This window comes from Dermacentor variabilis, chromosome 4 (genome assembly GCF_050947875.1).
Source record: "Dermacentor variabilis isolate Ectoservices chromosome 4, ASM5094787v1, whole genome shotgun sequence".
Taxonomy (NCBI): Eukaryota; Metazoa; Arthropoda; class Arachnida; order Ixodida; family Ixodidae; genus Dermacentor; species Dermacentor variabilis.
In genome coordinates this window covers 22,312,523-22,328,756 of record NC_134571.1, presented here as the reverse complement: position 1 = coordinate 22,328,756, position 16,234 = coordinate 22,312,523, and the positions used below count along the sequence as shown (strand labels likewise).

Sequence of the window (16,234 nt, the reverse complement as noted above, 5' to 3'; positions counted from 1 at the left end):
GCAACTTGTCCAGGGAGTGTAGTCGTCATTGGTGAGCTGTCCATTGCGATCAGTTTCTCTGGCAGACGGCACTGACTGTCGCGCACTGGTTGCAGGTCTCGCCGAAAATTATCCCATTGCAGATGGGCTCCTGCCGTAGATGCTGTACAATTAACAGCTGCTCTGCTCAGCTGTCATGTGCGTCTTTTCAATGTTGCCGATGACTGATCAAGTCTCGCCAATGTGTTCGAATACGCTGAGCTCAGTGAAATACCAACTGCTGCTGATTTGTCCTTGTCCAAAGGTGGAACAAGGGTCGTCCCCTTTAAAAGCCATGGTTGCTCGCGCATCTGTTTTATTGCACATCTTTTGCAGTCTTGCTATGGTATCTTGCGATGGTCTCTTGAGCATCTTGAAGCCTGTTGCATAACTTTTGGGTCTTCGATGATGATGACTTCAGCCATGTTACTTGCCTTCGTTTCCTTCAGCGAGGCCTCACTCAGCACGAGGTGAACAGCCATGCATTCGGCCAATGACTGCATTGAAATCCTAGCATCTGACAGGTCAGGGCGCATCTGCCTACTGTGATCTTTGGACATATCAGGTTCCTGGCATGCTAGCGCTTCTAGTGCTAAAGGAGCCGGTACCTCCATGTGCCCTGGCATTGACGAATTTGGGAGACATTTTGCCGACTGTGGATGGAAGGTGGTCACGGTCTCCAAAAGTGTTGGTGCGCTGTTTGACGCTGACACAGAGTCCGAGACCTGCAGTAGAGAAAAAAATGGCTCGCGTCCATGGTCTATCATGGAGCAGGCTGTGAGCCCATCTACTATAACCTTGCCAGGTGCAGCTGCAGCAGTTAGATGGTACCACTCTTGAGCTTCACTGAGTTGCTGCTGCAGCAGCTTGCCTGGCATAGACTGCCATGTTAAAGCAGCACTGGCGGTCTGCTGCGTGTTTAGGGGTTGTGGTGGAGCCTATGTTGTTGGATTGTGATGCGCGGCCCGGTGGTCGCACGAAGTGGGCGCAGTAGTCACCGTGCACTTCCCACCATCTCGGGTGGAGCTGACGACACCAGGTGAGCCGACACCTGCAGCGGGGCAGCCTGTGGGCCTCTCTATCGAGGCGCTGCTGCGCACGACTGCCACTTGCCTGTGGTGCACTTCACAAGCTCTGGTCGCTGAGCAGTGCTGGTCGGGCTAGTTGCAGGCATACACGAGTGGGTGGAAAATAGTCATCAGAGCTGTGCTCCATTGTGCCCGGGACTGGTACTTGTGACCTTCGTAGCTGTCCCATGCCTTGGCACCACCTCGATGCTGCCCCGCTGCAACTAAACAAAGGGGCAAAGCTGTGCCCAAAAGTTGAGCATCTCACAGGTCCCACAGAGGGCTTGTTGCATCACTTTGTGGTGGCCATGGCATCTACTCTACACACTGCGCTGCTGCTCTTACAGGCTATGCAGCTACGTGCAACTGCCATGTTTAAATAAAATGCTATTTCTATTTCTGTATTTTTAAGATTGCGGACATATATATTTTCATTTATTCAGCTCAAAATTAGCAACGATAGTATTACTAGAGAACATTCTTGCGATAATGAAACCAGCCAATAGCTGTTGGTGAGTTTCGCCACTTGCAATGACGACAATTCGAAGGTAAGAGCAAGCGTTTTCACTGTTTTTGACACGAGATTGTAAGTTTCCTGCGGCATGCAGTGCAATATTTGGCTCACATGTTCGCAGGAGCCTCATCTACAAATTGGCAATGTTTTTTTACTACGTTCAGAAAGTGTTTCAGGATCCCTTTAATGTTAGTTGTGGAAGTCGTAGCAAAACAAGGCAAAAGTAATTTATGCTGCTAAGATAGAGAGAATTGCTCATTAAAGGCTTCACTGAACGAGGCAGGTATTTAAGAGGAAACACTACATCCACCAGCTTTGAAAATTTTCCTCCAATAAAATAAATGACTATTCCGAGTCTTATTGTAATCGAAGTGCATGAATAAACATTTGATTGATCGGACAACTTCAATTTTTGTAGGATTCAATGAAATGGCTTGTTGAAAATGAACATTCATGTTTTGGGGATAAAATAAAAAGGGCTTTAGTCTTCTTTCGGAGTTAATAACTAGCTCAATATCGGCACATCATCTATGTAACTTTGCCAGCAGAGAATTCACAATTTAGGTTATAGTTTCTACACACGTAGATTAAAATAGTAACTTGGAGTCATCAGCATACATAATGTCTGTATAGTATCCTGCTTGATGTTTACAAGATCACTGACGAAAATGTTAAATGAAAGGGTACGTAAGACACTCTTCTGAGAAACTCGTAAACACACAGGAACAACTTCATAGAAAATTTCGTTCACCTGCATAAAGTGAATCCTTTTTACAAATACAATCTGATAAGGTCAAGCGCGGCGCCGTGAATGTCATAATAAGCCATCTTATGAAGCAAGAGTTCATGGTTGATAGCGTAAAAGGCCTCAGACAAATCGACAAAAATGGCAAGAGTTATTAGGCGGTATTCAAAATTATTTAGAATGAATTTTTTGTTTGAGAACAGCAAGCTGAGAGGACATGTTCTTTTGAAAGGAATACTGGTGTTCAGTTATCAGATTTGGTTTCTCAAGGAAACGATAAATCCTGCAAAAGATTATTTTTTTCTAAGTCCTTCGAGAGAATGGATAAACCTGAGATAGGTCTGTAGTTTATATGAGCATTTTGTTGCCTTTCTATATTTTTGGCCTTCCTCTTTTTGGAGTTTTTGGACATGATTATGATGCTTTATGTCCCCATTCTTGGAGAGTAAGGTTAGGGTAACCAGCCTCCTTAAAACGCTCTGACTGCTGCTGGGGACTGGTTTTATTCAGATGTGGACATGATTGTTTAATGGCGTTTTTGAAACATCTTAGTTATGCCCCCTCTTCACCAACTTCGAATGGGCTGAATGAAATTGGAGAAGAGGTTTGTTAGCTTGTTGGCTGTGGGCCCAGCAAGTCTTACTATCAGTAAAGATGAACCGAATGTCAAGAAACCGAAGCTTATTGTCGACAGGCACTTCAAAACTTGCGTCAAGAGGTCTCAAACACTCGCGGAAAATTGTAACGGCATTGGCACATTTTTCTTGGAAACACTTACTGGGGCAATCTAAAAACACTAAAGAATTGTCAACAAACCTAAAAGCTCCCTGAAAACCTGGTGGTCCAGTGAGGCGTACGTACACATGCCTGTCTAAATATACTAAGTAGAGGTTACTAAGGACAGGAGCTAGACACGACCCTATACAAATGCCTTCCTTCTGCAGATGTGACCTAATGTTCCACTGTACAAAAGTTGGGAACAGGTAAAAACGCTAAAATTCTAAAAACCCTTCTACTGAAAAACCTGCTTCCTGGGAAAACCATTTGTCAATACACTCCTCAACACATTGAAGAAGGTCATTGTGCGGAATAGAATAATATAGTTCTTTAACATCAGCAGAGAAGGCCTTGAAGCCTTTCCTGGCGTGACGCCTAACAAAATCATGGACTTCGTCAGTACCTTTCGTGAGAAACGGGTCATCAAAAATCATGCCCACAACTAGTGAAAACCAGTCTCCAGCAGCAGTCTGCATGTCTTAAGGAGGCTGGTTATCCTAACTATGGTGCCGGTGGCGGAAAAGTTGCTAAAACAGGAATATTTGAGAAATTGCCCCCTTGAGAATGCCAGAGCTAGTGACCGTGAGTTGGTGAAAACTGCCATGATTCCGTACATACACCAGGTATTGCATCACCTGAAGACGATAAAAAGTTGCGCTAATGTATGGGTTGTTTTTTCAGCTCCAGTAAGCTAAGTACCTTGTGCAAAACCACTAACCCAATGAGTACGAAAGGCTGTTGTGTGATAAGAATCGGAAAGATTCGTTCATCGGATGCGCAGTAGGGGTGGTCTGTCGCATTTAGCTGTCGTGTGGTAAATGCTACATAGGCCAAACCGGAAGATTCATCAATGAGCACTTAAGAGAGCACGGAAACAAGTGTCAGAGTGCATCAGGTGACATTTTCTTGCTTTTTATAGCAAAACTTTTTGCAATGAAAGCTCTATCTGGATCGGCCCCAATCACAATCAGTGGTGCAGTATGTGTGAAGAGGTATTCAATTATTTGCGCATGGCATGAAAGCTGACCGTATTTGTAATATGTTATTTAGGTTGTTGTGTTTACCAGATGTAGCTGTTTGATTGTTTTCATCTCATTGTGCAAGTGTATCTTGATGGTTGATATCGCTGTGTATGTGGTTGTTTGGGTGTATAAGTATGACCAATCCCGGAAGTAAATTTTCTTTGTTGACAGTTAGCGCTCATCTTCGTTTCTTGTGTCATTGTTTTGTTGCGCTATCCAGGTTGATTGAAAATTTTATATTCCACTGAGCTGGGGTGCCCGCCTCTTACCCTACACACAAGTTAGACGAAGCAGACCCTGCGTGTTGAGGACTGTGAGTCTTCACGGCATCAACGGCCAGGCGGATTGCTCAACGCTGGTTGTCTTTGGCCTCGCTCTGGAGCAAGGCCTCCCAGGCTTCTCTACCGTCAATCTTTTCCTTGGCCTCTGGGGAGCCAGGAGCGTCCAGGATGTGACGTCATACACTGTCACGTGCCCTTCGCAGCCACTGTATACGTATGGTGCACGAGGAAAGAACCAACTTTGATAGTACTCTTTCGGTGGGGACACTTCTCGGCTTGCTAGCGGTGCGCCATCGACCAGTGGCAACGGCGCGCGCCCATCGGTCCGATGATGGCAGCGGCTGCCTATCGGCGGTACGACGCAATTTCAAGAAAGAAATGATTTTATCTCCCGTTGGTATGGCAACAGGAGCTTAGCGAGTAATCCGAAATGTTTGAATGACGCGCGACGTAGGCCACCGTGGTGAAAGCAGAGCGTGGGATACGTGATAAATCCGTGATACGTGGCCACCGTGAGAGCAGAGCGGCGAGGCGAGTGCATCATCGCCTCGCCGTAGATAACGTGAAGCGACGCCGCGTGCAGACGCCGTTCTCTTGTTGCTCGCGTTATCCGCACTTTCCTCGTCCGCGCAAGCTCTCGTCTCGCCTGCGTTCTAACTGAAGCTGCGTAGTCCTTCCCATAGGTACCCCTAAGGGTACCCGTTGCCGTCACCTTACCTACTCGCCGATGAACGCGCGCCGTTGCTATCGTGCCTCGCGAGTGTCGTCACCTAAAAAGTGTAAATCTTATACCGTGTTCACAATTCTACCTTGCTCTAATTTGTACCTAATTAAATGCACTTAAATACACCTTGCTCTAATTTACATCAATCTTAACCTTTATTCACTTTATTCCAACCTTCCTCCATCATTCCAACTTAACCAACCAACGCCTCCTATAACTTACTCACTGATGATAATGATATTTGGTACCACTCGTTGCTGCCTACAGCATAGAGTGGCCTACAGTGCCGGCTTTTCTGCCTTATAGCGTAGAGTTTCATACAATCATTTATTGGATTTATTGTAAGAAACTCTATGCCTCATGGCATAGAGTTTCCTACAAAAATGCCTTATAGGACATATAATGCTAGCTGAAGACGCTAAATATCCAATAGCAGCCACACTGCACGAAGGTGTTTAAAGATGGCGGCAGGTGCTGGCATTGCCACCGAGAGAGCGCTGTTCTTAGGGCCTACGATTCCGAAAGAAGTAAAATGTCTGAAGAAATTGCTCCCAAGTATGGAAAAACAACTTTTCCGCGGCCTTCTAAAAGGTGAGTGTCTACGTTTAACAATTAAATGCTACCATAAGAACTCTACAAGCTCCCCGGGAGGCGTGTCAGCTAATTTCCGAAACTAGACTGTTGTAAGGCGTTCAAACGAGAGCAACATAATTAAAGTTAAAGCTGCGTCTGCAGAAGTTGCAGTAGTGTATATTAAATAAATGTTGTACCTATATAGCTTGCAGTTGGTAGTACTTTACGTTGTGTTTAGGTGAACGTGCAGATTGATCGTCTGATATAGGCTCTTTACGCGAAGTGCAAGTTGTTTCTCTGATTTTAGTAAAACTACCACTCGCTTATTTCAGTCGCTGTCGCAGACTTCGAAGGAAGAGAAGTAAACCCTAGTGTTTATGACGAATTGCGATCCCGTTCGACTGATCCAGACACATTGGATGAGGTCTACAGCGCACTGCACACATTGCTTCGGGCTGCGTTGAAGCTGCCACCTTCAGTATTAAAGCAAGAGGTAACAAGGCTACCACGTTATCAACTCCCATTTCTATTAAAAATTTTTTGTGCTTTCATGCCTACCGCAGGTTTTTCGAGAAGACCTTGATGCACTGCGGTGAGTCGATCAATCCTACAAATTCAAAGAATTTCGCCAGAACCCAATCTCGCGACGAGTATCGGCGTTTATACGATTAGCATTGTATGAGGCGTGTATGGCAGCCGGGCTCCTTCCACGCGCTTCCCTCTGCATACGTTGCGTCATCTAGCGTAGCCGCCACGAAGTCCGTGGGTGGCACGTGTGTCAATATGGGTATTGAGACATGATTGACGAAATATATGTAATGATTCCGTCCAGCACTGGATAAATTATAAAGTATATTTATTTTTATGTTTTGTCAAGGTGGGGCATTGAAGAGGTTCATTAAAGAGCAGCACATACCCAGTAACCCAAGTTGGTCCGACAGTTGCTTTTGAACCCACTTTTCTCGTCATAGCTGCCCGATGCTCTGCTCACTAGATCCTGCACTACCCATGTGACCCAAGTTGCCATGAAAAAGTTTAGATATGGACAAAGACAGACATGCAGACAAACTGTGTGAAATTCCTGAAATATGACAGTCACATTAAAATTATTGTTGTACTCTTTGTTGTTCAAACTGTGTTGTTTCACTCGGGATACACCTGTCATCGATGTTACTCTTTTTCTTTCTTTCCTTATTTTCAGCATACCACCAGAATTTGCAGGCGACTTGGTCAGTGTCGTCTTCGGTGCCAGGTGCAGCGTATTGCACAGTCAATTTACCAAGTCTATCATTCTTCATTCAAAAAAGCCACATTTGTAATTCTTTCCATTGCTTTTCTTTCCATAGAAGGAACAATATTGATCAGCACAGCCTTGAACAAGGCCCTAAATACCCAACACTTGCAAGCCTGAAGTGGAGGGTCGACGTAACCATATCTACAAAGTGAGGCCACTTGCAAAGAGCTTCACTGTGTGCTAGATTTGACTATTTAATAGACTGCATCTAATTGAGATGCGACCCTTCTTTCAGTGCCTTGAGTAGAGTTCTTGAACCAGCCATACAGATGGAGATGGAGACATCTGACGGCGTAGTCCACACATTTGAAGTGAGTCCTGCAAATAAGATTGCGAAAAAAAAAAAGAAAAAAAAAACCTTATGCCAATCAGTGCCTAGGGCTGCACCCTGGCAGGTTATTCCTCATAGTGCCGGCAGCCGGTTTAACCAGCATGCGATTTGGTCCTTTTTAGATTCTCCCTAAATAGCCACATGTATTGCAAGCCCTTTGTTGGGCACTTATACATACCTCTGTAAACTCTTTCCCTACCACAGGAAAAATAGGTGTTTTTTGTAGGTTATGCCAGATTTTATTTTTCTGAATAAACTAGTGCACTCAATATTTTATGGAATACATAAATAAAAAGCAGAATGAATCCACTTTTCATGCATAAAAGTTTTATTAATGAGATGTATGTCATAAAAAAAGATATAAATTGCCAGAGTTAAGATTGTGGGATAAAACTGAACAAAGTTTGTAAAGACACGCTTATATCTACTAAAAAAAATGTGTGACAAAAATTATGAGATGACAGCACGTTTCACATCAACTGGCACAACCAGTTTGGCCCACGAGCCAAATGGGTGTACATTGTCTGCTTTCCTATGTAAACGATGTTCAGTGGGCTATTGGCTTTACTTGCTGCTCATCTTAAAAGTGTCAAATATGTGCAAAATATTATGCCTTAATAAATTTCCGTCATGCTAACTTTATGCTCAACCTATCACCACTTTGTAATGTATTAATTTTTTCTGCGTTTTTGCCAGCACCACTTATCGTAAAATATTTGCTTCCAACTTACCGTGGCCCACCGATTCCCTGTGCCTTTCTTTCTTTCTTGGCATAGCTGGCACCCCTACCGGTACCTAACGAGCCTTTTGAAATATGTTGCTTTGCACCATAATATTGTGAGTCGCAAAGCAGCTCAGAAATTACAAAAGTGCTTATAAAATCACGACACTCCATTACTGTGCTTTGTGTTGTTATACATGTGTATAACCAGCTGCACCATTTAGTTATTGATGCTTTGTTATTACATATGGTGGCAAATAGCACAATTCCAATCCTTGCTTTAAATTACTCGATGAGGCAGCCATTACTTCTATGAAAAATCAAAATGATTAATTGAATAATTGGCATAGTTATGCTAACTTCTTAATTACTTCACATCTCATATTTCAATCTACAAATTGTAGCTAGTGAGTATGTAAGGCATATCTGGCTGGAACAAATTGTTAGGGCTACACCAGCTTCAAGATATTTATTTCATCAGATATTATTTCATATGTCATCGTTGCAGCTTCATGCGGATTCTTGGAACAGTCCCAAAAGATGTGAGCTGCAGTGGTTCTTTTCTTTCGGCACACACAACACAGGTCAATAACATAAACACTCGGACACACGTGTCTCATTAGCACCGGGGTGAATAATGACCCCTTCTGAAGTTGTTGGTATAACACCGCTTCCTTACGGGTCAAGCCCGGATGAGTTGGCGGCATAGTCCTTCGCTCTAGTCTGTACCACTTCACAATTTCGTTGTAGGAGGTCATTCTGTCCTTGGTTTCCCACCACCACGACGGGTCGACCACTGAAGAAGTTGCATGGTTGGTTAGTCCTCGCACCGCACCGCCACGTTCGCAGTCTCGTTGTGGTTTTCATTGCTGCGATCTGACACATCACTTCCCATGTGTGCCGGAAACCACATTATCACCACACACCGATTTTCACTTGCGAGATCGACCGCACGCAACACATGCGCGGCTTCACCACATACCCTTGCTCTGGCGTAAATTCTCACTGCTGTCCTAGAATCGCAGAGCACAGTCATGCACTCGGGGTCGGCGATGGCCAGGGCAATGGCCACCTCCCTGGCTCGATGTGCCCCACGAGTCCGCACACTCACCGCAGTTTTCGGTGCACTGGTCAATGCCATGACGACTTCTGTGGCGAATGCCCTTCTGTCATCTGGATACTCTGCAGTGTCCACAAACACGGCACCCCTGTCTTTGGCATGGAGATCGATGAGCGCCGTGGCCCTCGCCGCCCACCGCTCTTTGTGGAACTCAGGGTTCATGTTCCTTGGCACCGGACATACCCGTAGCTATCTCCTAATTGCATCTGGTACAGGCACTTCTGTATATTCGGGTCCCTCTTCCTTTAGCCCCAGGCCTAGGTCACACAGCACTTGTCTGCCCATTCTTGTTTCCGATAGCCGCGCAAGCTGGGCGGTCCTCTGCGCCTCGGCGATTTCTTCCAGGGTGTTATGCACTCCCAGGGCCAGGAACTTGTCGGTGCTTGTGCAGTCGAGAAGTCCAAGTGCTGCCTTGTACGCTTTGCGTATGAGCACATTGATATTATTTCGCTTGCACTGCCTCCAGTTGTGGAAAGCAGCAATGTGTGCAATGTGGCTTATAGCGAAGGATTCCACTAGCCGGGTGAGGCTTTCTTCCTTCATGCCTGCTGTTCTGTGTGACACCCTCTTAATGAGGCGAATGGCCGTGGTGACTTTGGCAGCGAGACGCTTGACCGTCTCGCCGTTCGCTCATTTGCGCTCAATCAGCATCCCCAGCACTCGGATCTTCTCGACATCCGGTATCATGTGACCACTGCTCATCTCGATCTTTACTGTCTCTTGCTCTCTCACAGGTTCGTTGCCTTTCCTCTTCCTAGCTGCTCCTTTCGGGGGAATCACCAACCGCTCAGACTTGCTTGGGGAGCAGACGAGCCCAGACCCGTCCAGCTGCTCCTCGATAGCGTCAGCCGCTTCTTGCAATGTATTCTCGATGTGTCCGTTGCTTCCTCCTGGGACCCAGAGCGTTATGTTGTTGGCATAGATGGTGTGTCGGACCCCCACAACTCGCGAGAGCCGCTCGGCCACCCCTATCATTACAAGGTTGAAAAGTAATGATGACATGACCGAGCCCTGGGGGGTCCCGACACTGCCGAGCTTCTTCTTTTGGAGCCACAGGTCACCGGCAATGATCTCGGTGGTCTGCTCCGTCAAAAAATCCTTTATGTATGAATATGTTCTCTTGCCCATATTTAGCCATGAGACCTGGGCCAGGATCGCAGAGTGTCTCACTTTATCAAAAGCGCTCTGCAGGTCCAAACCCAAGATGGCTCGCTTGTCTTTCGTGTTGGTAGTGTCATCGAGGATTTTATTTTTCAGTTGTATCATGGCATCCTGAGTTCCAAGCTTGTTTCGGAACCCGATGACGGTGTTTGAGTCATCGGGTTCCAAGTACCAATCTTCCAAGTACCTCTGCCACCTGTACAGGAGTATATGCTCCAACGCTTTGCCCACACAAAACGTAAGTGAGATCGGCTGGAGGTTCTCAATGTTGGGCGGCTTGCCCGGCTTTGGAATCAAGATGGTCTTGGCTGCTTTCCTCTGCCGGGGTAGTGACCCTGCTCGCCAGCAATTGTTGAAGTATGCCGTGAGGCTCTCGATGGCCGCTTTGTTACGGTTAAGGTTTTTCAGCGCTCTGTTCATAACGCGATCGGGACCAGCGGCGGACTTGCTGTTGAGATCATGCAGGGCAGCCCTTACTTCCCATACTTCAATGTCTCAATCTAGCCACTCGTTCGCTTCGCCTAGGTAATCCGGGTGCAGTAAAACACGTTGTGGGGCTAGTTGGTGGATGAACAAGTATGTAATGCAAGGCTTCATGATATGAAAATCATGTATAAAAGTAAAGATTCTGTTGCTCGTGAATTGTTGGAGGCCAACGAGATTAAGAAAAGAGGGGACAACTGTGTCAGTACCCCGTCGTTGAATATATACACGAATGAAAGCATGTTTTTAAATAAGTTTTAGATTTAGATTAAGCGTGATTCCCTTTTTCCTCAGTGTTCTCGCACGTGCGCATTCACATATTCAGTGTCCCTCTTTTTTCGTTCCCCTCTCCTCATGGCTATATAATCAGCCACCTGTGATTTCAATAAACAGTTGCAAGTAGCGCCTTGTCCTGTCTGTATTTCTTCTCGTGTGCCGTCACTATTGGCGCTTCACCTATTGAAAAATAATCCGGGTGCATTTCTGTGGGAGTGACCGGCAGGTACTTGTCGTTGAGGTGTTTCTTCGCTTCGTCTTCCCCGTGCTTGGTCAGCACCCTGTGGATGATCTCGGCCAGGTTGTGGTGCTGGTGAGACTTGGTCGTTGTCATATCCAAAAGATGTCTCGGCAAATTCCACGTCTTGCCGCAGTGCATCTGGCCGTCTGCTGCGTTACAAACTTCATTCCATTGCTGAGTGCATAGCACTGTGCTGTGGGACTCGATCTCGTGGTTGAGTTCAGTGACCTTCTTGCATAGCTTTCTGTTTGTCCGCTGCGTCTTCCACCTCGACAGGATGTACTGCTTGGCCGCGATGAGGTGGGCCAGGCGTCTGTCGACCTTGTGGACACGCTCGTTCGTCTCGATTTCCTTGGTGGCCTTTTCTACCCTGTTTACAATCTCAGTCGACCACTCCTCAATGTCTGTAATGTAAGTCTGCTCCTCGGGTAACAACCCTCAAAACACATCTTAATCCGTAAGTCTATGTTTCCGAAAGCTTCTGCCGACTTCATCGTTGCCACTGAGCAGGACAGCGACCTCCACAATGTAGTGGTCGCTGCCCAACTCGTGCCCCGTGTTTCGCCATTCAAAGTCTGCCGTACCGCCGCCATTACCCCTGACGAAACTGAGATCGCGCGTTGTGTCTCGGGTGATCCAGTTGTCGATTCTTGTAAGGTATGCTGGGTCGGGGATTAGATTTAGTCCCAAGTTGGTAGCATCTTGCATTAAGTCCCTGCCCTTTGCCAATGTTTTGGGGTAACCCCAGGCTTGATTCGGCGCGTTAAAGTCCCAGCAGATTACCAGCCTGCTGTCGGGCCCCGCGATGTTGCATGCTTTGTGTAACAGTGCTTTGAATTTCTGCTTTCCGTGTGACGGGTTACTGTACAGGTTTATCAGAAAAGTGCTTTCCTTCTGCTTTTTCCCGGTAACCACCTCTGCCATGGTGTGGTCGATTGTGCTTTTGCTCAACAACTCGTGCTCGATGTACGTTATGCCTTTTCTCACCAAGGTGCAAACTCCCCTGCCGTTACTGCCGGCCGCCGCCCAGAGGCTTGGTGGGCTGGCGTGGGACCACTAAACTGAGAGCTTGACCTCCTCAATGAGGGTCTCTTGGAACATGATTGTATCTGGTTTTCTCGATACTTGTTCTAAGTGTTGCTGAAGTACAGCCTTTTTCCCAGAAAAACTGTTGCAATTCCAATGCCAGACCAGGAGGCCTTTCACTGCTGTTGTGGTTGCGGTGCTTGATGTCCTATCCATGTTTGCTGAAAGTTAGCCATTTGCGTCGCCAAATTCTGCACTGTTGTAGCCATCTGGCACATCTGTTCAATTGCTATAAAACGGTTGGTGATTGTCTTGATGAATGTGGTGCGAATATACTCCTCAAAGCGGTTGAGCCTACCTTCAAGGTTGTCTACCCTGTCGTTGAGTCTACGCTCTTTAAGATTTTCAATTGCCCTTTTCTTGGGTGCTAGACCCGTCGCAGCCACATTCTTTGTCCTCGGGTTCACCGCTATTTCTGGTTCATCCTCTGTCATTGCCATCTGCTGTGGCGGTGGCCATAACTTCTGTGCTTGCTGCTGCTGTAGCTGGACCGCAATCATTTTCTTGATCTCTGCCATGTCCTTATTGATCTTATTGACTGTCGCCTCTAGTCCAGTGTTCTTCTTCCGCAATGCCTCATTTGCTTCTCTAAGCACCTTCATCGCCTCACTTTCGTCTTTAAATTCCCCTCCGCCACCTTGCAATGGCAGTGACTGCTGCTGCTGACGCTGTTGCTCTTGTGGCTGCTCTCTCTTGGCTACCCCTGACTTTACTATGTCTGCCCAGCCGACTCTGTCTTTGGATTGGTATCGGCGGCTCATGCTTTTTTTTCGACTTCTGCTGTTGTCCCCGGGCAAGCATGACTCATGGCGACCGGCTGCGCCGCTCGCTCCTGCTGATGTCGGCAACGGTGGGAACTCTCCGGGTGCTAGTTGTTGCTGTATGCGCTGTTCTGCCATCTTGCGCTCCCACTGCTTTGTTGTTACTACGTAGGGAGTGTTGTATTTGTTCTTGCATTCTCTATCGGCCGTTGGGTGTTGTCCCCCACAGAGCTTGCATTTAGGGTTACACTCGTGGCCGTCAACAGGGTTATTTGCCCCACAGTCGAAGCACACTTTCATAATATGGTTAGGACAAACGTCTCTTCTGTGGCCTACTTTGCTGCACTGTTTGCAGACATTGAAATGCTTGCAGTACAGACTGCACCATGTTAACACAGGGCCATAACATACATAATTTGGAACCTTTCGGCCTTCAAAAACTACAATTACGGTAGTCGTATTGCCAATTCTTTGCGCCCCTCTTGCTAATGGATTTCTTGAGTTAACAACATTCTGGTCAATCCCCGCTGGAGTATCTTCGATGGGAATGCCTCGAATGATCCCCTTGACCGTACCATATGGTGTGGTTTGGTATGCGCCTACCTCGTGTATCTTGTCCCCGATGCGGATGGCGTGAATCTTGGCATAGGACAAAGCACGCCTCTTTTCGGGGGTTCTCACCACCATGATATTCTGGTGTCGGTTAGGGCAGAAGGTATCTGCTGCACGGTCTTCTCTTGAAACCCTCGCCGCCGCCATGATGGCCGAGGCTACGATCCCAGTCTGTGTTCTTGCTATGTTTAGGCCTCCTCGTGGCCTCACGATCACTTTCGTGTCCTCTCTCGGCAGCACGTCTGGCATCCTTGCTGCCCTTGTTTTTGATGCGACCACTTTCCTATTGAAGTGGTCTCTTGTTTTAGGCCTCGACTGGGGAGTGGCGGAGCCCTCGCTCGCCGGGGTTGCTATGCGCTGGCCCACTTGCCACCAGCCAATCCCAGTGTGGAACTCCTCAGGAGAAATCTCTTCCCTTTGCACTTCGACGAACATCTGACCGGGGCCAGGACTCGATGTCGTCAGAGACGTGGCTGTCTCCATCTCGGACGCCATGTCATATGGTTCCACCCCAGGGTCAGGCCCAATCCCGGCATCCGCGGAGCAAGCCTAGGCTTAGCTCGCCACCGTACAGATGCCGGCGAACAAGTTCCAGAAAACGGTGAAATACTTGCCTTACGTTGAAAGCTGGGTATCGGGCGATTCCTAGCGCCTTTACAAATATATTGGTAACAACGAAACTGCGATTTGAGTCAAAAGGCACTGCCAAATCGGTCATTGACGATGAAAGCCAGACAAAGTTTTTTTGTTAGTCACGCTCAGCTGAGGATCATATTTGGATGTTCTAAAATGAGCAGCTCGATTTTGTGTTGCTTCTAATGCCTCAATTAGGTGCTCTTGATGGTGGTTTCAGATACGTGATGCATATTCATGTTTGGTACGAATGAGTTGCATATGTGATTATAGTCTAACGACGGGTGAAGAAAATGTGAGTGTCTGGTGAAACCGATTTATTTAGAAAGTCTTGCAGGAAGTGACGGGATTTGCTTTAACCAGCTTAGATTACATGTCATTTCCAATTAGTCTTGTGCTTCAATGCATAAAACAGCGTTTTTCAAAAAAGTAAGTGGAACAACAGTACATTTTACTGCAAGTTTGATGACGCATGTGTTGAAACTGGTGCCATCCTCAGAATTCATTCTGAGTCATTATGCCTTGCATACTCACTAGCTGAAATTTGTAGATTAAAATATGTGCCATAAAGTAATCGATTAAAAAGTTAAATAGTGTAGGTTAATTATTCAATTTTAAGCATTCTGATTTGTCATAGAAGTAATGGCCACCTCATCGAGTAATTTAGATGAGGGGTTAGATTTGCACTATCTGCCAGACACAATTTAGAAAAATTTAGTGCAGTTAAAGAAAAGCACCCCATATTTTTTGTCGTACTAGCTTGTAGAAACCAGAAGTCTGCAGCCAATAACCAGAGTATGATTATATCACATGCAGCTAATCTGCTTTATCCTGTAATGTTCAGGATGGTCGGTGCGCTTATTCTGTCACATGTTTTATGCAGCTTTCTGACTATCAGTGAAAGAAAGCTGCACTGGCATGCTTTTCTCTCTCGAATTTTTGCAGGTTCAGAGAGCAGAGTTCCACAAGCTTCGTCATGCTGTTGCTACAGCATTGAAAGAGATGGAAGAACTTGAGAAGAAGATTGAAAAGATGCCACTGCATTCACAGCAGTGACAACTACCTTGTGCTGTAAATTTCAACATACTTTTGCGTTAAAAGATGTTTTGAAGCTCACTATTTTTCTGACAATCACTAATTCTTTCATTGTGTATGTGTAGGGATAAAAGCAGGAATACAACTTTCAGCAGCAGTAGAAGCCTGTAATGGCCGTAAAACTGTCTGGCCATATATATCTATACTTCTGAAGATGAATGAAAATTGAAAAGTTGAATGAGTAGCTGACAAAAGAATGATGACAAAAGTACAATCTACTAAGCACTGCTGTAGTAAGTTGGGAAATGTGTGTCCTCCTCTAATATTTACCTTGTTTCAGGCTGTTGCCACTCATACCTTCAAGATCTGCTTAGTTGGCTGTTTGTTTAACTGTGGGCACTGGGGAGACACATGACCAGCTTGGTGTTCAGTATATAGAAGATTTGGTACATAAAAATGAGCTGACTCTACAAAACTGCCACCCATTTATAATAATTTAACCTGTGATCATATTCCAGCATGTTGCATACAGGGCCTGCAAGCTACAATATTATGAACGATGAAATAGTGAACGGTGTCTGAATTGGGTTTGAGCAGCATGTCAATGTTTCAACTCGCCATATGCATTGCAATCATGCGTGTGGTGGTGGCAGCCATATGTAGCACAACACAACTGTGCAACCACCATAAATGCCTTGCACCAACACACCCGGCTTGCCACGCATTCCACCTTGCCAGGCCAAGGAAGCTTCTCAAGGA

The 16,234-nt window shown here is 46.2% G+C and overlaps 1 protein-coding gene across 1 annotated transcript; it reads left to right on the top strand.

Annotated features, from left to right (window-relative positions):
* The first annotated feature begins 5,432 nt into the window (after positions 1 to 5,432).
* LOC142578788 (COMM domain-containing protein 5-like) lies at positions 5,433 to 15,559 on the top strand. The gene is made up of 7 exons (XM_075688362.1): positions 5,433 to 5,739; positions 6,054 to 6,214; positions 6,285 to 6,313; positions 6,923 to 6,973; positions 7,068 to 7,163; positions 7,251 to 7,326; positions 15,386 to 15,559. The coding sequence occupies exons 1-7, from the start codon at positions 5,610 to 5,612 to the stop codon at positions 15,494 to 15,496; spliced, it is 654 nt and encodes a 217-aa protein (XP_075544477.1). The 5' UTR covers positions 5,433 to 5,609; the 3' UTR covers positions 15,497 to 15,559.
* Positions 15,560 to 16,234: the final 675 nt, after the last annotated feature.